The sequence below is a fragment of the Amblyraja radiata genome, chromosome 1, assembly GCF_010909765.2.
Source record: "Amblyraja radiata isolate CabotCenter1 chromosome 1, sAmbRad1.1.pri, whole genome shotgun sequence".
NCBI classification, from domain to species: domain Eukaryota; kingdom Metazoa; phylum Chordata; class Chondrichthyes; order Rajiformes; family Rajidae; genus Amblyraja; species Amblyraja radiata.
The window spans coordinates 108,782,042-108,799,061 of record NC_045956.1 but is presented as its reverse complement, the minus strand read 5'-3'; the positions used below and the strand labels follow the sequence as shown (position 1 = coordinate 108,799,061).

Sequence of the window (17,020 nt, the reverse complement as noted above, 5' to 3'; positions counted from 1 at the left end):
TTATAGTTGTTCTTCCTCAAGAATAATATGCAAGTCAAGGAAGCAAAGGCAATAAGGTTGAAGTTGGTGTAGATCTGAAGTGAGCATTTTTGTTGGAAAATGCAATCCAATAAAAAGACTGGAGGGTGGCAAATGTTGTGCCTCTATTCAAGAAGGGCTGCATGGAAAATGCTGAGAACTATAGGCCAGTGAGCTTGACATCTGCAGTCGGAAAGTTACTAGAGAGTATTCTGAGGGATAGGATATACAGGCATTTGGATGGATAAGGGCTAATTCGGGATAGTCAGCATGGTTTTGTACGTAGGAGGTCATGTCTCACAAATCTGATTGAGTTTTTTTGAAGACGTGATGAAAAAGGACGATTAGGCCAGAGCTGCAGATGTATAGATGGATTTCAGTAAGGCATTCGACAAGTTCCATCACATGGGATCCAAGAAGAGAAAGCTGAATAAATAGAAAATTGGCTTCCTGGAAGGAAGCAAAGGGTGATGGTGGATGTTTGCTTCTGCAACTGGAGGCATGTGACTAGTGGTGTGCCTCAGGGTTCAGTGCTGGGCTCATTACTGTTTGTCATCTACATCAATGATTTGGATGAGAACACATGGCAAGATTAGCACGTTTGCTGATGATACAAAAGTGGGTGGATTTGCAGATAGTGAAGATGGCAGCAGAGACTTGATCGATTGGCCAGGTGGGCTGTGGAATTGTAGACGGAATTTAATACAGAGAAATGTGAGGTGAGCAGACTGAGTGGAGATGCAGGTGAGGCAGAGGTTCACTTGCACCTCCTTCAGCCTCATCTGCTGCACCCGCAGTTCCAGGTGTCAACTCCCATATATCGGCGAGACCAAGCGCAAGCTTGGCGATTGTTTTGCTGAACACTTCCGTTCAGTCCGCCTGAACCTACCTGATCTCCTGGTTGCTCAACACTCCCATTCCCACACTGACCTTTCTGGCCTAGGCCTCCTCCATTGTCAGAGTGAGGCCCAGCTCAAATTGGAGGAACAGCACCTCATATTTCCCTTGGGTATCTTACACCCCAGTGGTACGAACATTGACTTCTCTAATTTCTAGCAGCCCTTGCTTTCCCTCTCTCTCCATCCTCTCCCCTTCCCAGTCTTACTTCTCAGACTACATTTTATCTTTGTGCCACCCACTCTCCTGACATCCGTCTGAAGAAGGGTCTCGACCCGAAACATCACCCATTCCTACTCTCCAGAGATACTGCCTGTCCCACTGAGTTTCTCCAGCATTTTTGTCTACCTTCGACTTTCCAGCATCTGCAGTTCCTTCTTAAACATTAGCATCAGGAGTGGATGAACAGACTTGGAATGGATTCACTAGAATGCCAGAGGTTGCAGGGAGACCCGATAGAAGTATATAAAAATAGTAGTAGGCCCCCCTCGGTCATGACTGACCATGGGTGATGCATCCTAGTTTGCAGGTGATGTGTGGTCGGATGCAAGCCTGGGCGATGTCATATGGAGGACAGGCTGTTGCCCATGCAGCACGTCCCCCCTCTCCACGTCGCTGATTGATCCAGCAGGGCCGTTACGGTTTGGTACCAGCGCTGCCGCAGGAGCTGCCAGAGCGAGGTTGTAGACAACGACTAACTAACTGCCTTAGGAGCTCCGACTCCGGATTTTCTTGAGGTTTACTCCTGGAGCCTTTTCCATGACTGGATATGGCCACAAGGCAGTGGAGGTTTTAAATCAGAGTTTTCCCTCTCCTAGATGGACTGCCTTCCCAGGCTGACGAGCCCCATCTGCTCGAGATATAAAAATATAAGAGGTATAGATAGGGTAGACAGTCAACCTATATCCAAGGATGGAAATAGAAAATACTAGAGGGCATAACTGAAGTGAAGGGAAAAGTTTAAAGGAGTTGTGTGTAATGTGCGTAAAGGAGTTTTTTTACACAGAGGGTGGTGAGTGCCTGGAACACGCTGCTTGGTGCAATGATCAAGGCAGATACGTTAGTGGCATTTAAGAGACTTGGATAAGCATGTGGATATGCAGGGATCTGGATTATGTGCAGGCAGATAAGGATTGGTCTTAGCATCATGTTCAGCACAGACATTGTGGGCTGAAGGGCCTATTCCTGTGCTGTGCTATTCTATGAGAAACAAATTTATCAATGAGTCTGAAATTTGCTCATATTAATGTAAACCAATGCTCCCTTGCCACATTCTCAATAAACTTTCAGGTTGATTGTTTTGGACACTTTCTTTTTGCCTCATTCTCTTGCAAACCAAACAACGCCTCCCCTTCATTTCTCTCCTCATTCCCCACTTTCTCAGATTGGGTTTCTGCAGTACTCACAAAGCAACTGTGATAGATAGATAGATCCTTTATTGTCATTCAGACCTTTCGGTCTGAATGAAATTATGTTGCCTGCAGTCATACACAGAACCAATAAAAACAAAACATACAATAAACACAAATTAATCATCCACCACAGTGAGTTCACCAAGCACATCCTCACTGTGATGGAGGCAAAGTCTTAGTCTCCGTCTCTTCCCTCCTTGTTCTCCCTCTGCGCTGAGGCGATCGATCCAGGCCGAAGATGCCGCTCTCCAGTCCAGCGGACCTCCGTGGTGATGTCGCCGCCGCCGAAAGCCGGAACGCCGTCTCCGCTCCGAGACGGCCCGCCACAGCATCAGCTCCGGGCAGCCGCCCCTGCTCCGGGCCGCCGCCCCAGCTCCAGGTCCCGCAGTCTCCGCTCCAGGTCCCGCAGTCTCCGCTCCAGGTCCCGCAGTCTCCGCTCCGGGCTGCTGCCCCAGCTCCGGGTCCCGCAGTCTCCGCTCCGGGCCGCCGCCCCAGCTCCGGGTCCTGCAGTCGAGTGGCTGAGCAGAATCTGCTTCAAAACATATCCTGTTCATTGTATCAGAATAAACCTGGGAACAAAGCTTTATCTGGCCATTAGCTCCTCGTGCAATGTAACTGACCTTAGAGGTAGAATCAAAAGGCACGTATTTTTTTGTTGTTGTCATTAACATCTATTAAGTTTGGCATGCAAAATTTCACATATTTCACAGACAAAATTCCAAACGTGATCACATCATGTATTTTCATTTGCAAATTAATTACCTCCTCCAAAAAATAATGCATTTAGTATGGACCCATGGGGTTTCTCATTCGTGTTAAAAGGGCCTTATGTTAGGGAATTTCAGACAGGCATTTGCTACAGAAAACAAAAATGCTGGCAATGCAAGGCAGCTTGATTGCCAGTAGAAAGAGAAAACCATGCTAACATTCGTGTTGTGACCTTCGAGGGAACTCTGGTTTCAAATTCTCCCCAAAACATTAACAATGCTAGCGAGTTTAATTTTCTTTAAGGCATTGATCTACCTGCTGCTGTGCATGGCATTACCTCAGATTTTTCAAATTTCTAACATTCCAGCAGTCAGGAGTTTCTTTTATCTGTTTCTAGAGAATCAGGAGGAAAAAAAATCAGGAGCAACATATCCTCAGTATGTTGGCAGCTGAGGTCAACTGACATTGTAGCAGAATATCTCTTTAGAGTTACATATTAGTGTCTTCTCAGAGCTCATCCTACATGCGTAATTTAAAACCGGAGAAGTGTTAAATCCCGATTTCATTTAAAACACCGTGCTGTTCACAACCCTGGCAAAGATTGCATTCAACCAAGACGTACGCTTTGGCTCTGACAATGAGCCAATTTTGCACTATTGAAAAAATCTGATACTGCCCCTTTTAAGAATGCTGAACTAATTACAGGTCCAGTTGTAATGTATCAGTTTTGTGTAGATCTTACTCATGTTGCAGGGGATGCCTTAAGGCAGGTTATTTATTCTTTGTAATACCATTCTGTAAATTATTCTCCCAAAACCAGTTTTCATTGTTCGCAGAGTATCACTGGGGTCTGATAACATTTCTGGCTCAACTTGGTTTACATTCTTGTGTGAAAATGTATACAAAGACAATACATATATCAAACTATGAAAAATTGGGAATTTTAATGTCATGAAATTGCTTTGAGAGGATTTTCTTTGCACTTGATTGACGCTTGAATTTGCATTATTTCAGTTGAACTGAGTCAAATAATTATGATTCATGAATGTGCCTTGACAATGAACGTGGCAGGCAGTCCATGTCCTGTACCAACAGGTATCCACTTTCTGTACATAATCAGGAGCAAAGCCTTGACCAATTGTCTATTCCTAATCCAGGGTCATTTTCGCAGATGTTAGCCTTGTGAACATTGGTCATCATATTCCACATGTATCCAAGATCAATGAGAGTAGGTATTGTTGATAAATCATGACAAACTAGCTTGATACCAGGATTACTTATTGGTGCTTTGGATTTGTGACTCCAACGTGCAAGATTTTTCACGATTAGTTAGGTAACTGATTGATGAACATGTGGCTCAGATTTGCTTTACCTTTTGTTTTGTTTTTAGGTGATTGTGTTGTCCACTCGACTGTTAACTCCACTTGATGTGACTCAGCTCATCTTTGCAAATGACAGACTACATCCCGATATTGGAGTGTAACAAATATATCGTTGCTGACCAAAAATTGCATGTATTCTGCAATATCTAACAGAAATCCCAGATTTCTGACTGGGTATATGAAAATAAATATTGGTCATATCTGGATGAATGCTCAAATGTATATGTGCCTATCTCTGTGATTTAATCTAAATTAACTTGATACTTTTGGAATATTAATGTGATTCTACTCCATCACCCACTCTGTTAACATCTGACACTTTCAGCTGTGGAGATATTTTCTGATCCATCCTTAAAAACCTGTTCTCTTCAACATATTGAATTGTATAGAAATGTTTTCCATACTGAAAATAGGTACGTCTTCGAAACAAACAGATTTATGTCAATAATTCTTTAGTACTGTCTTAACTTGGACTTTAATAAACCTCCAGAAAATTATTGTGTATGGGTATCTTTTTCTAATCTTCTAAAGTCTACAGGCTGCCTGGTTAGGTTGGAGTTCCGTTAGCGAGAGCTGTCTGTAAATTGTTATCTCCGTAAGTCAGTAATGTCTGCTTTCTATAGCAACCCATATTTGTATCCCTGTACATACACTGGACACAATTCTTTCATTTCATTGATTACTCACCCTGACATTGCCATAATTAAAATAATGGAATATACAGTATCCAGTCATTAATGATCACAACAAAGTTTTCAAAAACATGGGAGAATTTGTATAAATTTGAATTTCTGTAAACATGATTATTCGTAAGTACACAAAAATGCTGGAGAAACTCAGCGGGTGCAGCAGCATCTGTGGAGCGAAGGAGATAGGCAACATTTCGGGCCGAAACCCTTCTTCAGAATGATTATTCGTAACATTGGTAGTTGCTGAGCTGACAATCTCACCTTTCACTCTGTATTTTATAATCTTTATGATTTCAGGTTTTTCATGCAGCTTGAAAGAAAATTAAATGAGCCAAAATTTTTTTAGCAATTCCCTGCCCCCGTTCAGCTTGTTTGTGTGCTATGCCATTAGGTTGAGTACACAGCAACATCTATTATCTTTGCACTTTTTGAGGTGCTTTGTTCTTTAAAAAAAGAGCCCATGTTCTATTTAAAACATGTTTCCATTGGCAATATCTATACTGCATATTCCACAATTGTACTATTTTCATGTGGAAATTATTTTGGCCTTTTAGAAATAATGTTGTGGTTTCTATTTTTAAACCAGCAGACAATCGAATACGTTCATAAATTGGAGAAGCAGATTAAGGCCATTTGGCCCAGTAAGTCTACTACATTATTCAATCATGGCTGACCTATCTTTCCCTCTCAATCCCATTCTCCTGCCTTCTCATAACCCGTACTAATCACAAATCAGTCAATCTCTGCTTAAAAACACTCAATGACTTGGCCTCCACAGCCCTCTGTGGCAATGAATTCCAGATTTACCACCCTGACTAAAGAAATTCCTACTCATCTCCTTTCTAAAGGTACATCCTTTTATTGAAGCTCTGCCCTCAAGTCCTAGACTCTCCTATTAGTGGAAACACCTTCTTTATCCAGGCCTTTCACTATTTGGTCAGTTTCAATGAGATCCCTCTTCATCTTTCTAAACTTTAGCAAGTTAAGGCTATCATAGGATTTTAATGGGTTACAAGTCAAGTTCGCCACCAATTGGGTGAAACTTCCCTTACTGGCATTGAAGGGTAACTAAAGCAGAAAGGTGACTATTTTCACATTTGGGCTTTACATTTTTGTTTAATTGAAGAGGATAAACCAGAGCATGCCAATCGAATACTTTGTCACAAGTCATAAGGAATAGGAGAATTAGGCCATTCAGCCCATCAAGTCTACTCCACCATTCAATCATGGTCGATCTATCTCTCCCTACTAATCCCATTCTCCTGCCTTCTCCCCATAACCTCTGACACCCATACTAATCAAGTATCTATCTCTGCCTTAAATATATCCACTGACTTGGCCTCCCACAGCCTTCTGTGACTAAGAATTCGACAGATTCTGCGCTCAAAGTTTTCATAAAGTTAGAGGATAAAAACAACTCCATCAATGCATTTCTCAGCCACAAATGCAGCAGTTGGAATAGGTACTGAAATTGTTCAACTTACATAGAACTACACAAAAACAGCTGTTATCTTTTAAATTAATTTTAATTGTCTTAGACAGTCCTTCTGCTTCATTCTAGGGCTGGGGAATGGACAGTAGGGAACACCTGCAGAAACACAATAGATCATGCCAGTTACCTAGGGATGCATATTTCAAATGGTGGCAGAGTGACTTGGAATTATCACTTGATGCAGCTATATTCATCAGTACTCATTTCTAATAGCACTAAAGTATTTCTAATGGCAAAGAAACTCGAGTTCCTGTACTTGATCCTCTAGTTTCCTACCACATCAAAGGCTTGCATATCAGTGGGTTAATTGGCTTTAAGTTATTTATGAAGTGGTAGTTTGAGGATCTATTGAAAACAAAGGGCCAATTTCCTTGCTGTTTGATTCTAAGAAGCAGCTATTGAGCAGGGGATTTGCAAATGCAAGTTATTTTATTTGAAGGACTCGGGTTTCAAATGTAAATTGCATTTACAGAGTTTTTGTGTACTGTACTGCTGGAATTTGAGGGAATGTGATTTTATAATTGCCTCTCAATGGTGTAAGACTGGTTTAAATCAAATGAAATCAATATTGCAGACATTCTCCAACAACTAACTTCATTAAATAGGCAATCCACTCAACCATTTATTACTACACACATGTTGCAGTGTGCCTGAGCATACTTAAGTGGGAAGGGATGAAACTAGTGCCAAATAGCTCAGCTACATTTACGTTAAATGTTCCATTAACATCGCCACTCAAATTTTACTTCCTTGCAGTTGATGTTTCCAGATGTCATTTTTCAAAGCAGTTTCCATTTTACTCTAGCTTTAAAGTTCAGAATCTTTCATACATAGTACTTCTGTTATTTTTAAAGCCACAAAATAGAAAATAAATCCAGGTAACTGCTGTATAATTTCATGTGATTCCACTCCTGAAATCTGATGTGGTCAACTTCTATTTCTCGATAAATTCACCGTACTAAATGGCCAAGAGGCAGAGATAATATTAAATACTTTACAATGTTCAAACTTGGCCTTAATACATTCAGTGGCATGTATTTTCCTTATGTAGACATTTAATTGGTTGCACTTAAAATATTTAACATTTAAAATGTGAAAAACGTAAAGCAAGCAACAGTATATTTTGGGATATTAATAAACTCTGGCCCAACTTGAAACGCAGGCACAAGCAACCCACTCTACGAACATGGTATTAGAAAACTACAATTGTTAGCATTAGAAGTGGTTAAAGTGCTTGGTTGCACAAGTATGCTTGGAACCCAGCTGACATTACATCGACTGGATAATGGAAGGTGGCAAAATAAACAGCAAATGTGCAAACACTAAAGAGCGTAACTTGGGCTTGACAAGGATACGGTAAACATGAAATTCGCCAAAAGTAAATAACAAATCCCTCACAAAGCATGAACACACTTGGTTCAACTATTTTGCATGTTGGAAGGCTCAGGGCCTTTGTAGAAGAATCCCTGCAGCAAAGACATTGCTACACTCATTGCACTCAAGACGGTACAAAAGCTATTGCGTTAAAACAGAAGCTGGATGTCAAAGCCCAGCTGGGCAATATGTTAGTTTTATTTCATCATTTCTCGTTTGAATTCCTTCGGGGTTTGATCAGAATGCAACTTGTTTGGGGGGACAGGGGAAAATAAATGTAATTACCAGCCCTTGTGTCACATTCATCATATTGTTCATGGTCATTCATTTTTTTTGAGGGGGGGGGGGGGGGGGGGGGGGGAAGTGAAAGCAGATTTTGGACAGCACTGAATACTTCCTGCTGGCCAAAAAGTGCAAATAATGCAACGCGGCCCATGTAATGGTTTTATTTAAAACAAAGTTGCTCATGGAAACTGCACAAATCAAAGCTACATCCAACATTTAACATACATAAGCAACCAGCCTCATCCATAATGTGGAGGCGAGTGTGGGGTCATATGGATTCCATACTTTTCACTGTTGCAGAGCAGTTCAGAATGTAAAAACCAGAGCTCTGCCAATTTCCTGTCATGCACTCCTCTTGGACTCCACAAGGTGCGATTACCCTCCCTTTCAAGCAGGTAAAACAGTACCATAGAACAAAGCAATTGTTGGTACCAAGAAGTTACTGATAAATAATCAATTTCTGATAACAGAAGAGTTACAGAGTGGTTTTGAAAAAGTTTTGACCCAGCTGGGCATGTATTTCAAAATCACGATAAAAAAGTTGAACAAACAAACCCTGCAAGGCATCCAACAGGGAGCACAGAAGTAAACTTCATATAGTTTGTCTGCTCCCATCAAATAGCCACGGTCACTCATGCCCATTTTCAAAACCACTACTTGACAATGATCAACGGTCCAAGCGAGTGAATACAAGGGTAGTCTGTTCTGGACACGTCTTCAGTTTCTGGGTATAATCTTAGTTTTCCAGAACTTTGTGTTCAGTTTGATTTCATGTTTTAGAAATCCTTGACCAGAGGATTTTCAGCTGTCAGTTCAGACAGATGTTGCAGTCCGTACTTTTGCAGAAAGAGCTTGCTTGAAACGCCGCCTCAGGTCCAGCATATTGGGTGATTTTGGCCTGGCTATAACGGATGTTTTCCTCTTTTCAGCATTGCTGCTCATTTGTTGTTTACTAATTTCTTTGCAAAGCACATGAAATGCATTGTACACATCATTATAGTTTTCACTGGCTGACACCTCGTAGTAGGTGCATCCTAGTACATTTGCTAACTGGAGGCCATGATGAGGTTCCACTTGCTTGGCATGTAGGAGGTCAGCCTTGTTTCCTACAATTATGACCGGAACTCTATTTTCTGGATGGACACGGCAGACATGTTGATGGAGGTGACTAATTATTTCATAGCTTTTGTAGTCTGTGATTGAATACACCAGCACAATTGCATCAGCCCACTGAATAGACCTGTTAAGTAAGTTGTTGCAGCTCAGACTTTGTCCATTTACCTGTAAAATGAAATAAGGTTTAATCAAGTTTGTTTTAAAACGCAAATTCTGAAAAGTGTCATAGTATTGATAATATTGTAAGCAGAAACACGATGAATAGAAATGTCACCGATTCCATCGAGTTTAAATACTGCAGTGAAAGGTTTGTAGACAAGGGCTTAAAAGGTCAAATACAAAAGCTATCCAAATGTGCTTGTTGCATTTCTAGATCGTTTGGTTTTGTCCGAGCTACATAATAGCTTTACTATTGCAGAGCTATGTTGATTCAGCTGTATAGTTCATAAGCACAAAGTGTCAGACTTCAGCAAGGAATCAAAGGGGAAGTCTGATTCAAGCAGTACTTGTATTTGTGGGAAACAGATTGACTACAGAGGAACATTTTACATTTATAGTTCAGCTTGGGTAGTGCACAAAGTTACAAATTCAACCCACTTGATTGAATGCAATATTCAGTTTGATCACTCCTTGGTAGTTTTATCTTAAACAAGCAGTTAACAAAGAGCCAAAATCGTGTCACGTCTAAGCAAATCTGCAGCCATAAAACTAGTTCATTAAATTTATTCTCGTTTTATTTAAAATCTGAGTCATCTAAATGGCATTCCAAGTATGAAGGACCTCCCACAGCTTCTTCATAGCTCAGCATCAAAGCATGGAGTTTTCCAAGCTTCAAGGGAAGGCTGGAACAGACCTTAGTGCGAGAATCTGCATCAGCAAAAGACCTGGGAGGTAGTAAACTGAATCACAGGGGGCAAGTTCAGAAGTTAATAAGAAAAAGTTGACACCATGAAACATTGGGACGACAACACAAAATTAATAAATTAATTGAACTGCAAACAAGTCTTTGTAATAAATGTAGTTAACTGGTCTCTCAACATTTGCCAAATATATCATCCAAATTAGAAAATCTAGCCCTAATGGGGTACACAAAAACCTGCAGGTAATACTCAGCAGAGGAGAACTTTTCAACTCTCACGGTAGGATCTTAAGTGTGCAGCATTTGTAAGCAGTTTCCACATCCAGGTTAAGCATTTTATCCATACTTAATTTTCACACAAGTGAAGTTGCATCAATATTACTTCATGTCAAGTTTACAAACAATGTTCCTAAAATTTTGACTTTAGAAATGCAGACAAGGATAAAAACATCCATTTGCATTGCAATTATCAAAAATCTAGAGGCAACTGGAACCACCTCCACTCTTCTGCATTATAGAAAACTGCTCTTAAATCACTGGTGCAAAGAAATTTCAGGCTTTGAGGTCTCTATAATTCTACATCACATGTATTCAAGTAATCACCTTACTGGAATACCATCAGGAGGTTCAAAATGTCAGGTCTGTTTTCCTGCTCTGGATTTAACAACAGTAAGATAAAGAACAGACTTGACATGCATCCAGCAGCTTACCAGAGAGTGCAGATTAATGGACTGTGAAACTGTGGAACCAGTTTGAACAACAGTGATAGTTAGTTACTGTGATTTGCGAATGTGGCTGCATCTGCTAAAACACACCAACTGGTACAGCAGATGGTCAAACTGAACCAAACATATTACCTGCTGATGCATCTTCACAACAAAACTATCTTTGAACAGACAACGAAAAAAGTATCACCTAGATATGTCCCCGTCTATTGCCACTGGCTCTGCCCAATGCAGCTTGGTGGCAGGAGTTAGATCTTCCTACACTGTGTAAACTCAGAAAGTAGCTGCCCATTTGCATGGCAGGTTCTTAAATTGTGCACCAATCAACTGACCAGTCTTCACTCACCTTGATTAGTAAGGATGTCAAAGGTTGTGGGGAGATGGTAGGAGAATGGGGTTGAGTGGGAAAAATACATCACTCACAATTGAACGGCAGGACAGACTTGAAGGGTTGAATGGCCTAATACTGCTCCTGTGCCCCTTGATCAACAACCTCTCACTTCTGCCCCCATCCGTTTCAAAGAAACCTTAATCATTCCTATTCCCCCCCCTCACCCAAAAAAAAAAGTGAATGACTTATCAGTCGCTCCATTGTCCACAAACACTGGTAACAGCCCACATTTACAGTCTTCTGGACAATCTAGAACCCCTTGCGTGCAAGAAAATGATGTCTAAAGAGAACTCCATCTCTTAAATTACATTCAGTCCTCAATTACCTTGATAATAAGAACAACTATTTTACAATTACATTATTAATGTATACTGCTTACGTCGAGCTTCATGTGGACGAGGAATTTATTTGCACCATGATGTACGACAAACTAATTTATCTTCACCTAGCTTAATAAATGAATAGCAACAGCATAGCATCCATATTCAGTGGATTCGGGGGAATTATTCAGTGCCCTCCCAGAATGAATATAGTCAGAAAAATGAATAGATTTTTGTTGGACAGCAAACCATCTCCTTCAAATCTATTCGAGTCAGTCATATAGCTTGGACACAGACAGGCCCTTCAAGCCAACACGTCTATATTGACTAAGATGCCTATTTAAGCTTGTCTCATTTGTCCACATTCAGCCTAAACCCATCTAATCCACATATCTGTTCAACTATCCATTAGGTGTTGTTATGGTACCTGCCTCAACCATCTCCTCTGGCAGATCATCTTATATACCCATCTACTGAGTGATACAGTTGCCCCTCAGACCCTGTTAAATCTTTTGCCACTCACTTTAAACCCAAGTCCTCTGGTTCTTGTCCCTACTCTGAGTAAGAGACTGTGTATTCACCCTTCTATTCCTTTAATTTTACACACCTCTAAGATCACCATTCAGCTCCTGCGTTCACAAAATGCTGGAGTAACTCAGCGGGTCAGGCAGCATCTCTGGAGAGAAGGAATGGGTGATGTTTCGGGTCGAGACCCTTCTTCAGACCCGAAACATCACCCATTCCTTCTCTCCAGAGATGCTGCCTGACCCGCTGAGTTACTCCAGCATTTTGTGTCTAGCTTCGATTTAAACCAGCATCTGCAGTTCTTTCCTACTCAAACAAGGAAAGTTCTAGCCTGCCCAACCTCCCCCTGTAACTCAAGCCCTCAAGTCCAGGCAAATTTCTCACCTTTTCCCTGCACTCCTTGCAGCTTACTTTCCATCTCAACCAAAATGGTTCAAAGATAATTTTAGCTTTAATAAATAAAAAAATTTCCCTTCTCGAACTCCAACATCAAGTTCGCTGCCGACACCACTGTTATGGGATGTATCGCTGATGGGGATGAGTCAGAGTATAGAAGAGAGATCTAGCGACTGTCCATATGGTGCCAGCACAATAACCTGGCACTCAACACCAGCAAAACCAAGGAACTGATCGTGAACTTTGGAAGGAGTAGGATGGGGACCCACAGCCCCATTTATATTAACGGGTCGATGGTTGAAAGGGCCAAGAGCTTCAAATTCCTGGGCGTGCACATCTCTGAAGATCTTTCCTGGTCCGAGAACACTGATGCAATTATTAAGAAAGCACATCAGCGCCTCTACTTCCTGAGAAGATAACGGAGAGTAGGTTTGTCAAGGAGGACTCTCTCTAACTTCTACAGGTGCACAGTAGAGAGCATGCTGACCGGTTGCATCGTGGCTTGATTTGGCAACTTGAGCGCCCTGGAGCGGAAAAGACTACAAAAAGTAGTAAACACTGCCCAGTCCATCATCGGCTCTGACCTCCCTTCCACCGAGGGGATCTATCGCAGTCGCTGCCTCAAAAAGGCTGGCAGTATCATCAAGGACCCACACCATCCTGGCCACACACTCATCTCCCCGCTACCTTCAGGTAGAAGGTACAGGAGCCTGAAGACTGCAACGACCAGGTTCAGGAATAGCTACTTCCCCACAGCCATCAGGCTATTACACTTGGCTCGGACAAAACTCTGAACATTAATAGCCCATTATCTGTTTATTTGCACTTTATCAGTTTATTTATTCATGTGTGTATATATTTATATAATGGTATATGGATACACTGATCTGTTCTGTAGTCATGCCTACTATGTTCTGTTGTGCTGAAGCAAAGCAAGAATTTCATTATCCCTGTTTAAGAAGGAACTGCAGATGCTGGAAAATCGAAGGTACACAAAAATGCTGGAGAAACTCAGCGGGTGCAGCAGCATCTATGGAGCGAAGGAAATAGGCAATGTTTCGGGCCAAAACCCTTCTTCATTATCCTATCAGGGACACATGACAATAAACTCTCTTGGATGTTTGACCATGCATCTTCAAAACTTTGTCTAGAGGTGAGACTACCCTCTTCTGTTCTTTTCTCATCCGATTTGTATCGAAATTCAAAATGAATATTTTTTCTATCACTCTCGCTGTTGCGTTTCACCTCCCTAGATCTATTCTTGGCCCCTAATCTTGCTCTTCCAAAGTAATCACCACATAAATCCTTCAGTCAAGACCAAGCCCCAAAGTTCCCATCACAACTTTCTCCACAGTTGTAGAGTGATACAGTGTGGAAACAGGCCCTTCAGCCAAACTTGCCCACATCGGCCAACATGTACCAGCTACACTAGTCCCACCTGCCTGCGCTTGGTCCATATCCCTCCAAACCTGTCCTGTCCGTGTACCTGTCTATTTCTTAAATGTTGGGATAGTTCCAGCCTCAACTACCTCATCTGGTAGCTTGTTCCATACAACCACCGCCCTTTGTGTGAAAAAGTTACCCCTCAGATTCCTATTAAGTCTTTTCCCCTTCACCTTGAACCTACAGTATGTCCTCTGGTCCTCAATTTCCATACTCTGTGCAAGAGACTCTGTGCATCTACCCAATCTGTTCCTCTCATGATTTTGTACACCTCTTTAAGATCACCCCTCATCCTCCCGCACTCCAAGGAATAGAGACCCAGCCAACTCAACCTCTCCCGAAAGCTCACACACTCTAGGCCTGGCAACATCCTCGTAAATCTTCTCTGAACCCTTTCTAGCTTGACAATATCTTTCCTATAACATGGTGCCCAGAACTGAATGCAAAATTATAAATGCAGTCTCATCAACATGAAGTTCTACAAGCTTCAGCCACCTGCCCTGTTATCTGGTCTCAATGGTCTATTGATAGCAAAATCACCCAATGTCAAAGGAAATATACTTGGCACCCACCCATCCAAGAGGACTCAAAATCTTGATTTTCATAATATTACACATTCTGTTAATGCACATTGGCCCAACCTGCATAATCTTTCAAATAACCATAGGAATCAACCTGAGAAGAACGAACACCTGGATATTCAGTCCTAACATTGATAGAAAACAAGAAGCAAATCTTCCAGCATATTGCTTGCTATCAATCTGAACAAAGTTTGGGATGAAGCCAGACTATCCTAAATAAACCCATGTTTATATGGGTGGAAGCATGATATGATTTAATTCTCCTCACCAACTTCCACCCATGTTATATATAATGGGGAGTGGAAAGAGATAAAAACGGGAAACAAAAAATTAAAACATTAAGGAAATCTCACCTGAACCCCTGGTGTGTCTTGAACTTGAAGCGCAAGCTGTTCTCGATCCACTTGTACTTGTCTAGAGTATAATGTACCTGAAACATTATAGGCAAATGGAGAAATGTGAAAAAAAACTCAATGACCAGCAGCGTGCAAGCAGACAAAAGGTTATCCAGTGCCGTAAATCAGACATAAAATGGAAACTTACCTGCGTTTCGTTCATAGTCGCCAATGAACCTCCTGGTTAAAAACCGCACGACCAGGGCTGAGGGGGAAATAAATGAGATTGTAAAGTTTGTCAAACTAAATGAAAGATTCCTCCCCAGCCCCCTCTAAAATAAAAGTAATGCATTTCACAGACCAGGGAGACAGAAAGCTGCGGTGATTGCTCTCCAGAACACTACTCCCCAGAGCAAAGGAGTCGATGTTGTCTGAACCTCTGTGCCGCCGCGTGGGGGACACGGCCTGGGCTGCAAGCCAGCGTCGGAGGCTCGCTGCAAAACAATTCAAAGCCCAGCCAACCCAACCTGTGGACTCGCGGCTTAGCTCCCCGGCGCACAGCCACTATCTATCGCTCCGATGGGCGCCTGCAACTGACCCCGCTGCGCGGCTCTACTCCCTCACCCGTTTTGCCCACGGCGCTGCCACCGATGACGGCGATCTTGATCACCCGGTTGCTGGGGGTGTATTCCCCAGGTCCGTACTCCTGGATCGTCGACATGTTCTGAACCAGGCGCATATCAGGTGGCAGCGATAGGAGGCCGGCCGGCTGGCTGCAGCACGGGACAAGACGGGTCTGAAGATGGGGTTGGAGAAGCTGGACGAACGATCCCGGGACCCTGCTGTGCACCAGGGAACCGATGCTCGCTCAGCTCTGCACTGTACACCAGGGCAGCAATGTTGTGCACCAGGGAAACGATGCTCTGCTCTGTACTGTATACCAGAGCTGCGATGCTCTGCTCTGTACAGGCAGCGATGCTGTCTCTGCACTGTGTTGTGCAGCGATGCTCTCTTTGCTCTGTGCAGCGATGCTCTCTCTGCTCTGCACTGCGCTGTACAGCGATGCTCTCTCTGCTCTGCACTGTGCTATGCTGTACAGCGATGCTACTCTCTGCTCTACGCTGTACACCCACTGCTCGCTCTCTCTGTGACCGCTCCGCCGCCTTTTATAGCCAACCTGCGCGCCGCCTCCGATTGGTCGCCGATTGGCTGCTTGTAGCCGGACGTCACCCTTACCTGGGAGCCCTGGAACTTTGGCCTGGATGGCGCGCGCTCCCGCGCAGCCTCGAGCCGCCCCGGCCAGCGACACCTCTGCCCTGAATGCTCGAGGTACTCAGATGCTATATGTGATTAAGCCTTTTCTGCTCAGTATTAATAGCATTTTCCGTTCCAATCTGCGTTTTAAAAAAAAATCCACCCTCTATCATGTCATAGTTACACAAAAATGCTGGAGAAACTCAGCGGGTGCAGCAGCATCTATGGAGCGAAGGAAATGGGCAACGTTTCGGGCCGAAACCCTTCTTCAGACTGATAGGAAGCCATGTCATGCTTGATTAATTCAAGAGGACTTGCGGGAGCAACCATAGTTGTTCATTTTGAAGAAGGGTCTCGACCCGAAACGTCACCTGTTCCTTCGCTCCACAGATGCTGCCTCACTCGCTGAGTTTCTCCAGAATTTTTGTCTACCTTCGATTGTTCCAGCATCTGCAGTTCTTTCTTAAACAAAGTTGTTCATTCAGTCAGATTCCATTTTCAACATTGCACCGATAAAACTAAACAACGCGTGTGTAACTTTTTTTTTTTAACGCAGAACGTTTCTATCCTTCTCTCCCTTTGTTCAATGTCTGTATATACAAATAAACCACAGCACTTTGGTAAAACGTGCTCGGTTAGTTCTAATCGTTTGCATGTAACTTTAACATGCTCAACGAGCTAGAAATACCAGGCACCAAGATAAGGTGTAACGACTGCAAAGAAAGAAGCCGTTTGGTCCATGAAGCCGGCTCTCTGGTGTGGTATTTCCCCCCAACACATCTCGAAGTGTTTATTTTCCTTAAGTGCTCCTTCGATTT

General features: G+C 42.6%; 2 protein-coding genes across 2 annotated transcripts in view; one reads left to right on the top strand and one right to left on the bottom strand.

Annotated features, from left to right (window-relative positions):
* The window catches only part of scfd2 (sec1 family domain containing 2), a 215,904-nt gene extending 210,990 nt beyond the window's left edge, over positions 1-4,914 (top strand). Inside the window, exon 9 of the mRNA XM_033028550.1 lies at positions 4,426-4,914. Coding sequence (XP_032884441.1) covers positions 4,426-4,518 — 93 coding nt within the window. The 3' untranslated portion in view covers positions 4,519-4,914. The remainder of the gene's footprint in view (positions 1-4,425) is intronic.
* A 3,488-nt stretch (positions 4,915-8,402) lies between these two features.
* Positions 8,403-16,096, bottom strand: rasl11b (RAS like family 11 member B). The gene is made up of 4 exons (XM_033028758.1): positions 15,573-16,096; positions 15,157-15,213; positions 14,967-15,043; positions 8,403-9,538 (listed from the first exon to the last, which is right to left on the bottom strand). The coding sequence occupies exons 1-4, from the start codon at positions 15,685-15,687 to the stop codon at positions 9,071-9,073; spliced, it is 717 nt and encodes a 238-aa protein (XP_032884649.1). The 5' UTR covers positions 15,688-16,096; the 3' UTR covers positions 8,403-9,070.
* Between the last annotated feature and the right edge of the window lie 924 nt (positions 16,097-17,020).

Bases quoted from the DNA above. Each gene is read 5' to 3' on its own strand.
- rasl11b (XM_033028758.1), bottom strand. From the start codon at position 15,687: ATGCGCCTGGTTCAGAACATGTCGACGATCCAGGAGTACGGACCTGGG. The intron at 15,044-15,156 runs GTAAGTTTCCAT...ATAATGTTTCAG, and splicing joins CGACTATGAACGAAACGCAG to GTACATTATACTCTAGACAA. The intron at 9,539-14,966 runs GTGAGATTTCCT...TTCATTTTACAG, and splicing joins AAGACACACCAGGGGTTCAG to GTAAATGGACAAAGTCTGAG.